Source organism: Fusarium venenatum (genome assembly GCF_020744135.1).
Source record: "Fusarium venenatum strain MPI-CAGE-CH-0201 chromosome Unknown EDB82scaffold_3, whole genome shotgun sequence".
NCBI classification, from domain to species: Eukaryota; Fungi; Ascomycota; class Sordariomycetes; order Hypocreales; family Nectriaceae; genus Fusarium; species Fusarium venenatum.
The window spans coordinates 230,953-244,983 of NW_027072131.1; the positions used below are offsets into that span (position 1 = coordinate 230,953).

Here is a 14,031-nt window from a genome sequence, read left to right on the forward strand (position 1 = left end):
GCGGCTCCTAGTGATACAGAGGTAAGGTTTGTGCAATTGCGGTATATCAGGAGTGCAGAGGCGCAGAATAGGTGAGAAAATAAATCCATGGTAAGCGATACGGTGAATATTCTAGGTATTTGTAAAGCCTCAGTGTCACTGGCTCTAAACAGAGATACGCAATTGGCGGTTATCTAGTCACAAATATGCTATTCGTTGCCTCTGTCAAGAAAGAATAACAAGACAAAGAGATGTTAATCACCTAAACTTTGTCTTTATATGATAATGATACTCACAATATTTTTGCAAATAATAAGCCAGGTACAATGATTGTGGTGCACGTTGAAAATAGATTTGTAGGTACATTCAGGGATGAATACAACTGTCTCGCAAGTTATAAGTCCTACTTCAGAGTCTCATGATGGCCTCTTGAAATGCACTTTCAACTCCTCCCAACTGTGCTTGTTATAGTCTTCCTGAACCTTGTTGCATGTTTCAAGTCCCCAGTCAGTGGTTCCAAGCATCAAACTGCTCTCGAACATGAAAGCCATGCTTCCCTCCCCAACTTTCATAGGCTTCAAATCCGAATTACTCGCTCTTTCGAACGAATCAGCATCTGGACCATGTGCCGTCATGACGTTGTGTAGACTAGCCCCAGCCGGTTGAAAGCCACCTCCTGTCTTGGCGTCATATTGACCGCAAATCAGGCCCATGAATTCAGACATGGTATTTCGATGGTACCATGGTGGTCGGAATGTGTCTTCCTGGACAAGCCATCGAGGTGGGAAAATTACAAAGTCGGCAATTGCTGTCCCGGGGTGATCAGATGGTCCCGTAAGGACGGTATAGATAGATGGATCTGGGTGGTCGAAAGAGATGCTACCAATGACTGAGAAGCGACCGAGGTCGTATTTGTAGGGGTAAACTGGGAGAGTCAGTCATGTCCATATACCCTGTACAAACACGTATCGAGCTAAGTACTCACATCTGTAAAGTGTCAGCTTGAACAATTAGACTCGACAAAATACTTACTTTCCATGCCAAGCCACCACATCAAATGGTGTATGTCCCTGCTGTGCCACGAAAAGCTCATTATTGAACTTGTTCAAGATGGTCCAGGTCGATACCGTGTCCTCTTCAAAATTCGCCACAGGAACCTGAAAGTCCCTAGGGTTGGCGAGACAGTTAGACCCAATGGGACCCAGTTCAGGTAGCTGAAAATGCCCCTGGTATAGTTCCAATATGTATCCACGAACAGGACCCTCTGGGAGAGTGACCCGGTATCGAATACCACGAGGAAGCACTGCGATTTCGTTAGGGCGAACCAAGATGCGTCCGAGCTCAGTCTGTATGTCCAATACGCCATGCTGTGCGACAACAAGCATCTCACCATCAGAGGAGTACATAGCTGTTCTCTCGTCCATATCCCTACCAGCGGTAAAAACGTAAATTCCGATACCTGTTTTCAGCGTAGGGTCACCTGCACCGGACACTAGCTTCAACCCCCTCACCCAATCGACTTTCTCATCGACATCAAAAGGATCCCATCGCAGCTGCTGGGGAATATAGTTCAGCTTTGCTTTCAAAATTGGTTCTGAAGCATCGCTAAAGCGCTGATACGTCGAGTGTGAGGCCGAAGGAAGAACACGATAGAGCCAGGTTTGGCGATTCTCATGTCGTGGAGCGGTGAAAGCTGTACCGGATAGTTTCTCGGCGTAGAGGCCGTACGGTGGTTTTTGTGGAGAATTGGCGCCGATGGGCAGAGCACCCTCAATGGCCTCTGATCTGGGGGTTAATCAGTTAGAGAATGGTTTTGTCTAGACAGACGAAGAGAAGCCACCTACTCGTGGAATGAATCAAATCCATTCAAATAAGTATACTTCTCAGAGGTGGAAAAATTGGTAATAGGCATTGTCACTAATTGGCTTTGGAAAACAAGATGAACAAGCTCTAATTCCTCTTTGGCATAGCGAGTCAATCAGATAAGATATATACAGACTGATTCATTTGGGCCTCCATATTGCCCCAGTCTTAACCGACTGCAGAGCAAGTCCGGGTTTCCGAGCTATGATTCCCAATCACTGACCCACCAGAATATTCGGAATGGCACCAACATTTCCGAACACTAATAGCGCAACGACTTCGGAATTAACTTTAATACGTTGCGGCCTGCAACAGTTCATGTGAAAGAAATGGCATTGAATAAGAAACTCAATGCTTGGAAAAGTATCAGCAGTCGCTCCCGTCGTCTGCTTCCCTCACAAACCAATCAATTTTATTTTTTTCCACATCAACCAATAACAGATTTTTTCTCATAATGTCATCTTGGCTTCCAATCCCCGCGAAGAGTCATTTCTCTCTCGCCAATTTCCCCTTTGGTATAGTCTCAACTTCGAACCAGCCGACACCTCGTCCAGCTGTTGCTATTGGCGAGCAAGTCCTTGACTTGTCGGTATTTGCGCGGAATGATGGCTTTTCGAAGTTATCTGACTTCTCAGCCGAGAAACTTGACGTGTTTTCGCAATCAACACTGAATGACTTTGCTGCCCTCGGAAGACCGGTGCATCGTGCTACAAGAGCTTATCTTCAAGATGTCTTTCGCAAAGATACACCGTACCCCGATATTCTCAAGGATAATGCACATTTACGAGAACAGGCCTTGATGCCACTTGGCGAAGTCAGGTCTCACGTGCCACTTAGCATTGGAGATTATACCGACTTTTTCGCTGGTCGTAACCATGCGCAGACAGTGGGTGCCTTGTTTCGGGGTCCGGCCAGTGCACTTCAGCCAAACTACAGCCATCTCCCAGTCGCATATCACGGTCGTGCAAGCTCTGTTGTTGTATCTGGCACTCCTCTACAAAGGCCTTGGGGCCAAGTACTTCCCAACCCTCAATCACAAGACCCTGTTTTTAAGCCTTGTTCCAGATTGGACATCGAGTTGGAACTCGGTATGTTTGTCAGCAAAGGTAATAAGCTTGGTTCTTCAATTGCTGTTGAAGATGCAGAGGAATATATCTTTGGATATGTTCTTATGAATGATTGGAGTGCGAGAGATATTCAGCAGTGGGAGTATGTTCCATTGGGGCCATTCAATGCGAAGAACTTTGGGACAACCATCAGCGCTTGGGTTGTTCTAGCCGATGCTCTTGAGCCATTCAGAGGTGAGGGGCTATTGAACGAGACGCCACTACAGAAGTATCTAGACGAGAAGAGAAAGGATCCCATCCTCCATATCAATCTCGAAGTTTCGCTCACGAGTAAGTTATGGTTATCCGTCATAGTAAACAGAACAATGCTAACTTGTAGCAGCCAACCAAGGTCACACGACGAAGATCACACGTACAAGTTCCAAGAATCTGCTGTGGTCGTGGCCCCAAATGCTTGCTCACCACTCTATATCTGGGTGCAACATGCGCACAGGAGATTTGCTTGGATCGGGAACTATTTCTGGTCTCGAACCGGGCACACAGGGAAGTCTTCTTGAGCAAACGCAAGGAGGAAAGGTTTTCGTCCAGCTGGAAGGCGGCGAGGAGCGTAAGTTTGTCCAGGACGGCGATACTATCACCATCACTGGTTGGTCGGGGGAAAATGAGGATGGGCTTGTCGGCTTCGGAGAATGTTCAGGTACTATCTTAACTGCTGTGTCGAGGGACTAGAGACTTGGACTGGGGTTAACTACAGCCATCAATTGTATTGAGAGTATTGTTATGATTGTTTCTGCAAAAACTCAAAACAGCATGATGGTTAAAACATTCTTCACCATAAACTGTTGTACTCATTGTTACGAAAAAGATAAAGACAGGATCGTCTCAATCACATGATCAGATCGGACAAAATGCCGTTACCACCATGACACTTGCACAAGAAATATACATACAAGGAATTTACTTCTGAAACCGTAATAATCCGGCACTAGAATCTGAAATTGTTTATCCTTGCTGATCCGAGCCCGAAAGTGAGTTCGGGAATGGCTGTGTAAGTGGACACGCGGGATTCTGTCTACTTCCGGAAATGAAGACGATATTCCGAGTATCTGCTCATATAAAACCCCCAATCGATTGGACCGCGTATAATCTCAAGACAGCTCGTTCTCGAAACTCATTCATACTTGTTTCCAATCAACCTGCATTTCCAACCAACTTCAAGCCATCAATCATGTCGCCGGTTACCCGCGTCACCCTCTTCAAAGTCCCCTCTGAGAATGACCAACAGCACCTCGTAGATCTCTACAAACAGATGTCTCAAAAAGCCGTCAAGGTATTTCGAATTGACACAACCGTTAGTTTAGTCCTGACAGAATCCTAGGAAGGAAAACCTTACATCACCTCGGTCCAAGCTGGAAAGGCTAGCCCCGATGAACGTGCCCAAGGTTTCACCGTTGTTGCCATTTCTACGTTTTCTTCCAAGGCAGACTTCGACTACTACGATACTCAATGCGAGGCGCACTTGGAATTGAAGACTTTTGCCAAGGGCGTTAATCAGGGATTTGCCATGATCTACTTTAATAACGAAGTAATCTAGATAAAGTTTGACCAAAGCAATGAATAATTAAATTAGCCCTTGGAAGCGCATTGATATATCTTGTCCCTCCTCTGCAGCCGTGGCGAACTCCTCATCATCTGTGAATGTGCCAGGAACAGGCTGTAGGAATTGTTGACCTTGCCCAATTGCATCGAAAAGATCCAGCAGATCATTCCTCATCTGGAACATGTCGGGTACAGAACTCAGCAAGTCTCCCTCGGGAACCACTATATCGCCAAAAGAAAAAGCTCCATTATCCACCGCTGGTATGGACATCTGCTCTTCAGCAACTGTACTCAGATGTGCTAGAGGAACTTGACCATTAGAGTCGCCCGTCTCTACTCCATCTCCTTCGCTTTGTCCCTGACTCTCAACCTGAGTTGTAGGGAAACCAAAGCTTTTAATCCTTGGTACCATTCCCCTGATACTCTTCCACAACCGCTTACTGACGATACTGTGTCTTGAAAGTCCTTTCACAAGGTCGACACCATCAGAAAAGGTTCGTCTACTCGGCGCAGAGAACGTCTCCGGTGCGTGACAAACAGCCAGGAACAAGACAGCCAAAGCGCTAAGCAGAAAATAGTTGAACGCACTCTGCTGCCGTGAATAAATATCTGTTGTCGAATGCAAATGAACCAGAACTTGGATAGTATCCTGTGCAATGTCGACTACTAGCCATGCAGTTTGGGGGCTAGCCGCGATACTGGCTGTGCTCATTAGATGATGTCGATAGATCAAGATTCGAGCGTAGTTCCCACGGAGGTAAAGAAGTGCCCTGAGCCGATGGGGAAGTCTGGGCTGTGCGCGAGGAGCGAGACCTAAACGTGGATGCCGAAGTCTCAGATGGGAGGGAATGGATTCTAACCAGTCTTGTGTTTGCATGTCTAACGCTGTAGCTGTATCATCCGGTATACTCTGTGACGCAGACCCAAATGGTGGAATGGCTTCCCAGATTTTCGAGCACAGTTGGCCATAACCAACCATGCACTGCAGATAGAGATATTCTTCATCCTGTATCAATCCGTTAGATGGATCAGACAAACTTTTTATTGGCATTCCTGTTGAGACTCACTGGTTTTGGTAACTCTGGATCAACATCCTTGTCCACCAAAGCAAATGACAAACTTGTCCCAAAACTCCATCTTCGGTCCAAAACGTACACACACCAGAAAACCCTTGTGGCCAACCTGCGAGAGTCAGAGTCCTTGAAATTATCTAGCAAGCTACGTTTGCGATGAAGGCCCATTTCCAGGGCTTCACGTGCGGCGATGCCGATTGTGCGCCAGGCGAGAAGTTCTTCACCTGAGTGAAAGTAGTATATACTCTGTGACTGTTAGGAGGAGATTTGGAGACATGGCGGTGAATTGTAACACTTACCAGCATTGCGAGCAACTGAATCTCCTTGAGGTCAACTTGCGGGCTGAGTATGCTGGAGATATTCGTCTCCACAGAGTCAACGATGGCGGTAGTCAGCTCAATCTTGCTCGGTTCATCCAACACAATTCCTGTAGCCATTGCAACTTTTGCAAGTGTAATGTCCTTACTACACAATGTTTCTTCATCTTCCAGAGAGCCTTTTCCCTGAAGAATTTGCAGAATCTCTTTACTCTGCGCGACATACTCCCCGATATCGATAAATGGATACACACTTTCGACCTCTTCCTGAAACGTGACCAAAAACCTTGTTACATCGTTCGCTGTACATGAATTCCAGAAATCTAAATCACTGATTGGGTTACCAGTCTCAAGTCCAACAGGAGATTGTACACCACTTGGGGGCATTGAGTCAAACTTTGGCACTCCTATGCGATTCAGTGAACGTTCGCCGACGAGGATTCCAAACGCTGATTGCGTTGGACCAACAAATTGGGGTTGTCGTGGAACTTGGCTACGCGCACTTGCTGGCGAATGAGTGACGATGTTGTCGCGCGTGTTTGGTGAGATTGTTGAGGGATTGTGAGGTCGATTGTTCTGATCCTTGAGTTCATGTACTACAACTACCAAGTCTGAGACTTGCTGACGAAGTTGTGAGAGCTCAAAGTTAAGACTCCGGATGTATTTGTCTGACTTTTCCTTGGGTGGTTGGGCAGGAGTTGTACCAAGAGTGCACACCAAACCACCTGAGATACATCGCTCACAATTGCTGTTATCTGCTATAGGTATGCATTTGAGTTTTTTTCTTTTACAGTCGTCGCTAATAGTGTCAACCTGTTTGTCCGTATCATAATTCTTGGTACCATACTCACCAGGCAACAGAGGTATACTTGCCCCTCTTGGTTCGTCCAGCCCCCACTGTCTCAGGAATGGACTCTATATCGGCAGCATTCCGCTTCCTCCCCTTCACTACCGGTTGACTGGGGCTTTTTGCTGGTGCAGTCTGTTGATCCATGGCGGTAAGTCAACGCAAAAAAGTTAAGTTCCGAAGAATGAGAATGGCGATTGAGGGGTCATGGTTAAGCAGAGGTTTCGGAAGCGTTTCCGAATTTCCGAGTCAGCGTCAACACTACATACTTTGGTGTTATGGAGACTTGAGCTAGCGTCTTGGCTCCACTATGAACGTCTTCAATGGGAAACTGGAAATATTCGGTAATCGTGATATGTATATATGAATCAGCTGGTATCATGGTGTAGTTATTTACTATTCTGCAAACAACAAACAACGCAAGTTAATCTATCCCATCCAACATGACAATCGCAAATCTACATGTGTCCCTCAACGAAAAGGTCTATGAAAACAAGGGCCAATCTATTCTCATCACATTCTTTATCGCACCTTTAATCTACATCTTCATCAATGAACTGGTGCGTCACAACGCACGAATCAGCAATCTCGGGGGACCTTCGGGGTTGCCCTTGATTGGCAACATTCGAGATATCAGAGTCAACGCCTCCGAGAAATATCGCGAGTGGGCGAAGAAGTATGGGCCAGTTTATCAGATCCAGCTGGGCAATATTCCTATTGTCGTAGTTAACAGCGCTGCTGCTGCGAGGCACATATTTGGTGCTAATGCACAAGCTTTGAGTTCTCGACCAGAGTTTTACACATTTCACAAGGTAAATCACACCACTCCATTGCTTCTGAAACCTGATGTTTAACCCGTTCAGGTTCTCTCGGATACCGCTGGAACCACAATCGGCACTTCCCCATACAGTGACTCTCTCAAACGTCGTCGCAAGGGCGCCGCCTCCGCCCTCAATCGACCTTCAGTGGCAACCTATGTCGACCATCTTGACGTCGAAACACGCGACTTCATTAAAGAGCTGATCGAATACGGAAACAGCGGGAAAACGCCTGTAGATCCCATGCCAATGATCCAGCGCCTATCTCTTTCCTTAGCATTGACTCTCAACTGGGGCATCCGACTCAAGAGCCAGAAGGACGACATGTTCGCTGAGATTACACACGTTGAGGAAGAGATCAGTCGGTTCAGATCGACGACAGGTAATCTCCAAGATTACATTCCATTGCTCCGCCTGAACCCATTCAACTTCCACTCTTCCAAGGCGAGGGAGATGAGGAACAGACGTGACAAGTACCTCACTACTTTGAATGATGGTTTGGATGAGAGAATCAAGAATGGTACTTCCAAACCTTGCATCCAGGCCAACGTCATCATGGATAAGGAAGCCAAGCTCAACAAAGACGAACTCACATCAATCAGTCTCACCATGCTTTCGGGCGGCTTGGACACTGTCACTACACTTGTCGCTTGGTTCGTTGCGTATTTGAGTCAACATCCCGAGATTCAAGACAAGGCAGTATCTGAGATCGGCAAATTCTTCAATCAGAAAGAGCCTATGTGCGATGTCAATGATGACCAGAAGTGCGATTATGTCGTCGCTTTGGTCAAGGAGTCATTGAGATACTATACTGTGCTCCGACTTGCTCTGCCGCGAGCTTCGATTCGCGACATCGTTTACGAGGGTGTTACAATTCCCAAGGGGACTGTGGTCTTCCTCAACGCATGGGCATGCAACATGGGTAAGTCATCAGCTCTTCGCATTCTCCTCTAATCTTTCTGACAATTTACAGATGAACATGTTTGGTCTGACCCTGAGAACTTCCGCCCCGAACGTTGGCTCGAGCAACCCGAGGCTCCACTCTTCACCTATGGTGTTGGATACCGCATGTGCGCAGGCTCTTTGCTTGCGAACAGGGAGTTGTACCTACTGTACATGAGACTCCTCAACAGTGTCAAGATCGAGCAATTTGATGATGTCGATTGTCACCCTGTTCGTGGTAACTTGGATCCTACAAGTCTTGTCGCGATGCCGCGTAGATACAAGGCTACGTTCACACCGAGAAGCCCTGATGATCTGAAGAAGGCTTTGTAGGTTTCAATAGAGTAGGCCAACTGTATGGGTGGTTGATTTGAGGAGCTTTTGTGAAGCTATGGGGGATCCTACTGTCTTGTGTATTGTTACTTGCTTAGTAGTAAAATTGAAGTTACAGTGTTGATTTAACATGTAATTCCAAACTCTAGATCCAGTTCTTCGAGATGACATTTTATTTCCCTGTCAAAAGAGGCTCGAATTATATTGACTTGTAATGGGCTTCGGTTCTTGCGGAGGAAAGATTGGAAACTACTGGTCTGTGTTCCTTTTGTCAATACACGTAAGGATCTTAGTGAGAATCCGAGCCTCACCTCTATCAAAGACATAATTGACAATACTGTTGAGTGTATCTCATCATTGATTGAATAAGTTACTAGCATCAAACCAAAGTAAACCTGAGGTGAATTTGTAATACAATGACGCGAGATTGTTTTTTATATATTGCGATTGAGGATATACAAGACCAACAAGAGCGATGATAACAGCGTTGAGAGATGCCCACCGTCTGTCAAGTCAATCGACCAACTGAACAATGTAAGTCTCAACTCAGAAGCCGCCCGGTATAGGAATAATGGTCAACAGGAGAGGTGCTGTTAGCAGCTACTTTCCCCAAGATATAGCATACCAGAGATGATTTCACGAGACTTGAATTTCGCTATTTAGGGTAGGAAGCGGTAAGCTGTGTTAATTGATTCGCAGTCTTACACGTGACCGAAAACGGTACCAATCATAGCTCTGTATTTGCTGACAAAAGATACTTTAGTCAGCTTCAATAATCTAAGTGATAATCTTACTTCCCCTTTTCCTAAAGCCAGGGCGAGAATTTAAGTCTCACACAACGTTTACAAGGCATTATCTTAGGCAAATAAAATTTGAAGATAATATGTCGCTCAGGAGAAGTTCAAGGCTCAGTAAGGCGAGAGAAGATCAACAGGACATGGTCGACCTCGTGCAACAGGCAGTCCCCCCGCAACCGAGAAAGATTCAAAAGCGAAAAACAACAATATCCGACCCAAATCCGAGAGCGAAAAGCGCTCAGAAAACAGCCAAGACGAAATATGCCGCAGGTAAGACGAAACAAAGACCCAATAAATCTTTGAGTGCATCCAAGACCAACATGTTATCGAATCTGCCGCCCGAGATATTTTCCACGGTGTTGAATAATGTAAGAAACCCTAACAAGGTTCAAGTTTATATTAACAGCCTCCAAGATAAATGAAAAATCGGCATTGAGCAGATTAAGCAGGACATGCAAGGGTTTTTACTCACTCATCACCCCGTGGCTTTACCGGCGCATATCCGTTGCTGCCATGTTTCACGCACATATCGGAAGACTCATTCGTACCATTGAACCACACCTGAGCATCCAACAGCGTAAGCAATTGAAGAAGGAAGGTGCCTACAAGGGCCAGAAAGACGTTTACCCAACCGATCTCAGGCCCCAGGAAAAGCCTGCGTGCGCAAGTTTTGTCCGTCAGCTCGTCGTTGGATCCGTTCAGGCGGGCAGGAACCATGATTATATCGTCCATCGATATGTTGAAGAAATGTTGAAGAATGCGGACAACATCGAAATCTTTGAGGCTTTGTTTCTTACGCAGTAAGTTCCAAACATGGGGCGTTGGCTTAATCTTACTATTTACTGACCTCTCTTGTAGATCGATGGCACAGAGTATCGCCGGGTTCAAAAACCTACAGGCCTTATCTCTCGACCTTGGCTACTGCAGTTACCAACCGCTGTCTGAGATCAGAAATCTCAAACATCTAGCGCTGCAGGCCTACGGCCAGACAGACATTCTTCATTCCCTTCTGTTGAATTCAAGGTCCACACTTCGAAGTCTCGATTTACGCACAAGCTCGCTTGAGTTCTTGAATGATTGGACTCGGATTGTAAGCACAGATAAAAATGCAGACAACCAGCATTACTTTACCTGTCTCAAATCATTCAGTATGCAGGTCTCCGACCTTGATCCGACTTCAGTTCAATCCTTGATAAGGGCAATCGACTTTGTTGGACTACAAGAGCTCCTGGTTGAACACCTGCACAACAACTCTCCTCTCTTATTTCAACAACTGCTCGAGTTGTTTTCAACAGCTAGAACGTCAGGCTTGGATGTCCACTTGCGGAGCTTAAAAGTCAACATGGCAGTCTCTGGCCACAACGTGACTGAAAGTCAGATTCAGGGAGCTACAGAAGCCAGAAGCCGTTTTCTGAGTTCCTTCCATACTCTCAAGGTTCTGGACCTTGCCGACTATGGCCAGTACCCACTTGAGGTATCCGAGAATCCAGGCCTGCCAAACAACCTCATCCAGGCTATTCTCCAACACAAGGGTCTAGAGAAGCTCAGTATATCATACAACGGTATTATTAGTGGTTGTAAATTGCCATACCTCACACCGGCTACGATTGCGAGACTTATTGACAATTTGCCTCTTCTGAGACAAATCGACATTGCTCCAGAGGAAGATGACCTAGTAAGATGGCCCTAGGATGCACAAATAATGATATACTGACATATTACAATAGGATGAACTAGGAAAAGTACTGTCCCGGGCCTCCAATATTGAAATCATCGAGTTTTCTTGCACAAGCAGTTGGGCGTCTCCTCGTGTTTCTGATGATCCGACAAAGCCTCTCTTACATTCCGTTCTGAAAGGATTTCTATCTCGAGACCAGTCTTGCGATGACAATCACTTCAGATGGGAGGATAACTGTAAGCTGCGGCGCGTCATTGTGAACTGCCAGATCTATGAGATTGCGTCAAAGTTTGGAAAGGGTGGAAAAGGAATATCTAAACCCGATAAGTTCACATTACCAGGTATTCCCAAGCGGGAGGTTATGTTTCGTAATATCACAGGAACATCACCTGTTACGTTACATGTTGGGTTCGATCCTACTTTCAGCTGGGTTGAAAAGGTGTCGAAGGACCTCGACTAAGCCGTTACTCCTTTTGGCCACCAAGCAATCTACTGATTTTCAAAAACAATCGAGTTCGGTTTATGATATTGAATACAAAATTTCTTTCGGCGCAATCTGTATTTTATTTAGACTTTCCTCCAGCTTCCATACCTCCGTCCTACATTGTTCATAATATATATATAGTCCTTTCCTTGTTTGATCTAAACGTACCATGGTATGCATAAACTTCTAGTTTATCCCCACCTAGTGCATGAATAACTGAATTATGGAGCGACGAAGGAAGTCAGTGCTGGACTTTGGAAATCGTGAACAACTAAACATTTTCTCTTCTGTGACTATATGACGTGTTTCAACCTCTCCTCCATCTGTTCTTGTGGACTCTTCAAGTTGACCTCTGGAAATCTTGGGTCTTTTGTCCAAGGCATTACATCAGCCCCTTCTAATAGCCACTTCAATGTAGCCTTCTCATACTTATCCACCAAATCCTTATATTCTGAATCACCCGCGAGATTATGCAGCTCATGGGGGTCAGCAGATCGGTCATACAACTCTGCTGGTTCGTAAAGTCGGTAAATGAAGGTCCAGTTTTTATCACGCAGCGAGATAGCCTTTCCCACCAATGTTGTATCTTCGTGTTGGAGGCCCGCCTTCAGATCGTATGGGTAGGGTGCTTGCTCAAGAATAGGCTCCTCCGAAGTGAGAAATCCACCTTCAGAGAAAGAATACTGCTTGTGCGTTTTCGCATTACCGCACAGCAGCGGAACCCACGACAAACCATTGTGAGAGAACTTCTCCCCAATTCCAGAAGTTTCGAGCAGAGTCGGTACAAGATCAACCATTTCCGTCATTGCATCGATCTTCTTACCTTCAGGTAAACCTGCACCGCCAATAATGATAGGCTCGTGGACTAGTGTCTCAGAAAGACCCGAAGGCCATTTTTCGATAAGTCCGTGGTCACCAAGATATTCACCATGATCAGTAAAGAACATAGTGACAGTATCTTTCCAAATGCCAAGGTCATCCACCTTTTTGAGCATTCGTCCAAACTGATCATCAAGTCTAGAGATCATGCCATAGTATGTCGCCTTGATCTCCTTCCAAATGTCATCCGTTGCCCGATGCGTCCCGTACTTCTCACGAATCGCCTTCATATATCGCGGCTCATACCCAGTCTTCTTCTCCAATTTTGCCTCAATATCAGAAATCTCTGAGCGATCGTACATGGAAAAATAAGGCTCTTCAACCTGAAATGGGCAATGAGGAAAGATGAGCGGCATGAATAAAACCCAAGGCTGATCTTGAGGTGGGCAGTCTAACCACGTCAAAGCTGATCGCACGACCGCTTCATCATAGTCCATGGTCTTATCCGCATCTCTTAGCCCTCGGTAAAATAAACGCCCCCATATACTCTCATCGACCTCCCTTCCACCCCCAGCAAACTTCGGCACAAACTCCGGTGTCTCAAGAAACCCATATTCACTGAGACTCAATTCGGTCACAGTCGGTGCAAAAGTGTCTCCTCTAGGTGCGAGACAAGCCACGTGATATCCTGATTCTTTCAAACTGCGAAAGATATTGGGTTCCCATGGCTTGATGAGATTTTCAAGACTTCTGTGACCGCTGACATGAGGGTATGTTCCTGTGAACATGCTGCATCGTGACTGGGAGCACACAGACGCTTGCGTGAAACAGTTTGTGAAGAGACTTCCCCGTGCAGCAAATGCATCGATGTTTGGAGTTTTAATGCCAGAGTTGGGAGAGGTTGTGCAGCCAAGAGAGTCATATCTCAATTGATCGGGCATGAAAATAATGTAGTTCGGTTTGTCTCCTCCATTTTTAGAGTCAACCATTAATGGCAGAGGCTTTGGTGGAAGTGAATGAAATTGAGACATTTTCAATTTTGTCTACTCAAGAGTCATAAGTTTAAATTGTTGTTTTTCTTGGTGTGGTTAGTTATCTGTCTAGTCATGATCGCAAAACTCTCACATGACTGAACTGGCTCCTCACTGGCCGCGGATGTCGTTCTCCACATCTCACGGATCTCGCCCCTCGCCATTTAGACCCCGGTTGACGTGCTCACGATTGACCATTGTAAAAACCAATTAATGCCCACTCATTCAAACAACCTGGAAGTCGCCCGGATCTCGCTATGGACTCTCTCAATTCTCCGAACCAGGTTGAATGCCCCCCGCAACCTAAGCAATTCGCGTGCAAACAATGCCGCGCTAGAAAGGTTCGTACTCTTTGGAGTTTTGCGGGGTACTCCACTGATACAA

General features: G+C 45.9%; 7 protein-coding genes across 7 annotated transcripts; 4 read left to right on the forward strand and 3 right to left on the reverse strand.

Annotated features, from left to right (window-relative positions):
* Positions 1-395: 395 nt before the first annotated feature.
* Positions 396-1,891, reverse strand: EDB82DRAFT_557266 (Homogentisate 1,2-dioxygenase; the record flags this gene model as incomplete). The annotated part of the gene is made up of 4 exons (XM_065609697.1): positions 396-904; positions 965-966; positions 1,012-1,764; positions 1,824-1,891. The coding sequence occupies 4 exons, from the start codon at positions 1,889-1,891 to the stop codon at positions 396-398; spliced, it is 1,332 nt and encodes a 443-aa protein (XP_065463733.1).
* Positions 1,892-2,296: 405 nt separating this feature from the next.
* EDB82DRAFT_462785 (uncharacterized protein) lies at positions 2,297-3,681 on the forward strand (the record flags this gene model as incomplete). The annotated part of the gene is made up of 2 exons (XM_025726229.2): positions 2,297-3,239; positions 3,292-3,681. The coding sequence occupies 2 exons, from the start codon at positions 2,297-2,299 to the stop codon at positions 3,636-3,638; spliced, it is 1,290 nt and encodes a 429-aa protein (XP_025580816.1). The 3' UTR covers positions 3,639-3,681.
* Positions 3,682-4,137: 456 nt separating this feature from the next.
* EDB82DRAFT_525934 (uncharacterized protein) lies at positions 4,138-4,503 on the forward strand (the record flags this gene model as incomplete). Its single annotated transcript, XM_025726230.1, has 2 exons — positions 4,138-4,239; positions 4,288-4,503. 2 exons carry the CDS (start codon positions 4,138-4,140, stop codon positions 4,501-4,503), a joined length of 318 nt encoding a protein of 105 aa, XP_025580817.1.
* EDB82DRAFT_462790 (fungal-specific transcription factor domain-containing protein) lies at positions 4,443-6,948 on the reverse strand. The gene is made up of 4 exons (XM_025726231.2): positions 6,750-6,948; positions 5,881-6,697; positions 5,576-5,827; positions 4,443-5,514 (listed from the first exon to the last, which is right to left on the reverse strand). Exons 1-4 carry the CDS (start codon positions 6,890-6,892, stop codon positions 4,531-4,533), a joined length of 2,196 nt encoding a protein of 731 aa, XP_025580818.1. The 5' UTR covers positions 6,893-6,948; the 3' UTR covers positions 4,443-4,530.
* A 206-nt stretch (positions 6,949-7,154) lies between these two features.
* Positions 7,155-8,968, forward strand: EDB82DRAFT_446957 (cytochrome P450). Its single transcript, XM_025726232.2, has 3 exons — positions 7,155-7,557; positions 7,609-8,485; positions 8,537-8,968. The coding sequence occupies exons 1-3, from the start codon at positions 7,189-7,191 to the stop codon at positions 8,836-8,838; spliced, it is 1,548 nt and encodes a 515-aa protein (XP_025580819.1). The 5' UTR covers positions 7,155-7,188; the 3' UTR covers positions 8,839-8,968.
* Positions 8,969-9,672: 704 nt separating this feature from the next.
* Positions 9,673-11,940, forward strand: EDB82DRAFT_502692 (uncharacterized protein). The gene is made up of 4 exons (XM_025726233.2): positions 9,673-10,003; positions 10,050-10,435; positions 10,494-11,310; positions 11,363-11,940. Exons 1-4 carry the CDS (start codon positions 9,722-9,724, stop codon positions 11,771-11,773), a joined length of 1,896 nt encoding a protein of 631 aa, XP_025580820.1. The 5' UTR covers positions 9,673-9,721; the 3' UTR covers positions 11,774-11,940.
* Positions 11,938-13,815, reverse strand: EDB82DRAFT_502693 (alkaline-phosphatase-like protein). Its single transcript, XM_025726235.2, has one exon. It carries the CDS (start codon positions 13,645-13,647, stop codon positions 12,091-12,093), a length of 1,557 nt encoding a protein of 518 aa, XP_025580821.2. The 5' UTR covers positions 13,648-13,815; the 3' UTR covers positions 11,938-12,090.
* Between the last annotated feature and the right edge of the window lie 216 nt (positions 13,816-14,031).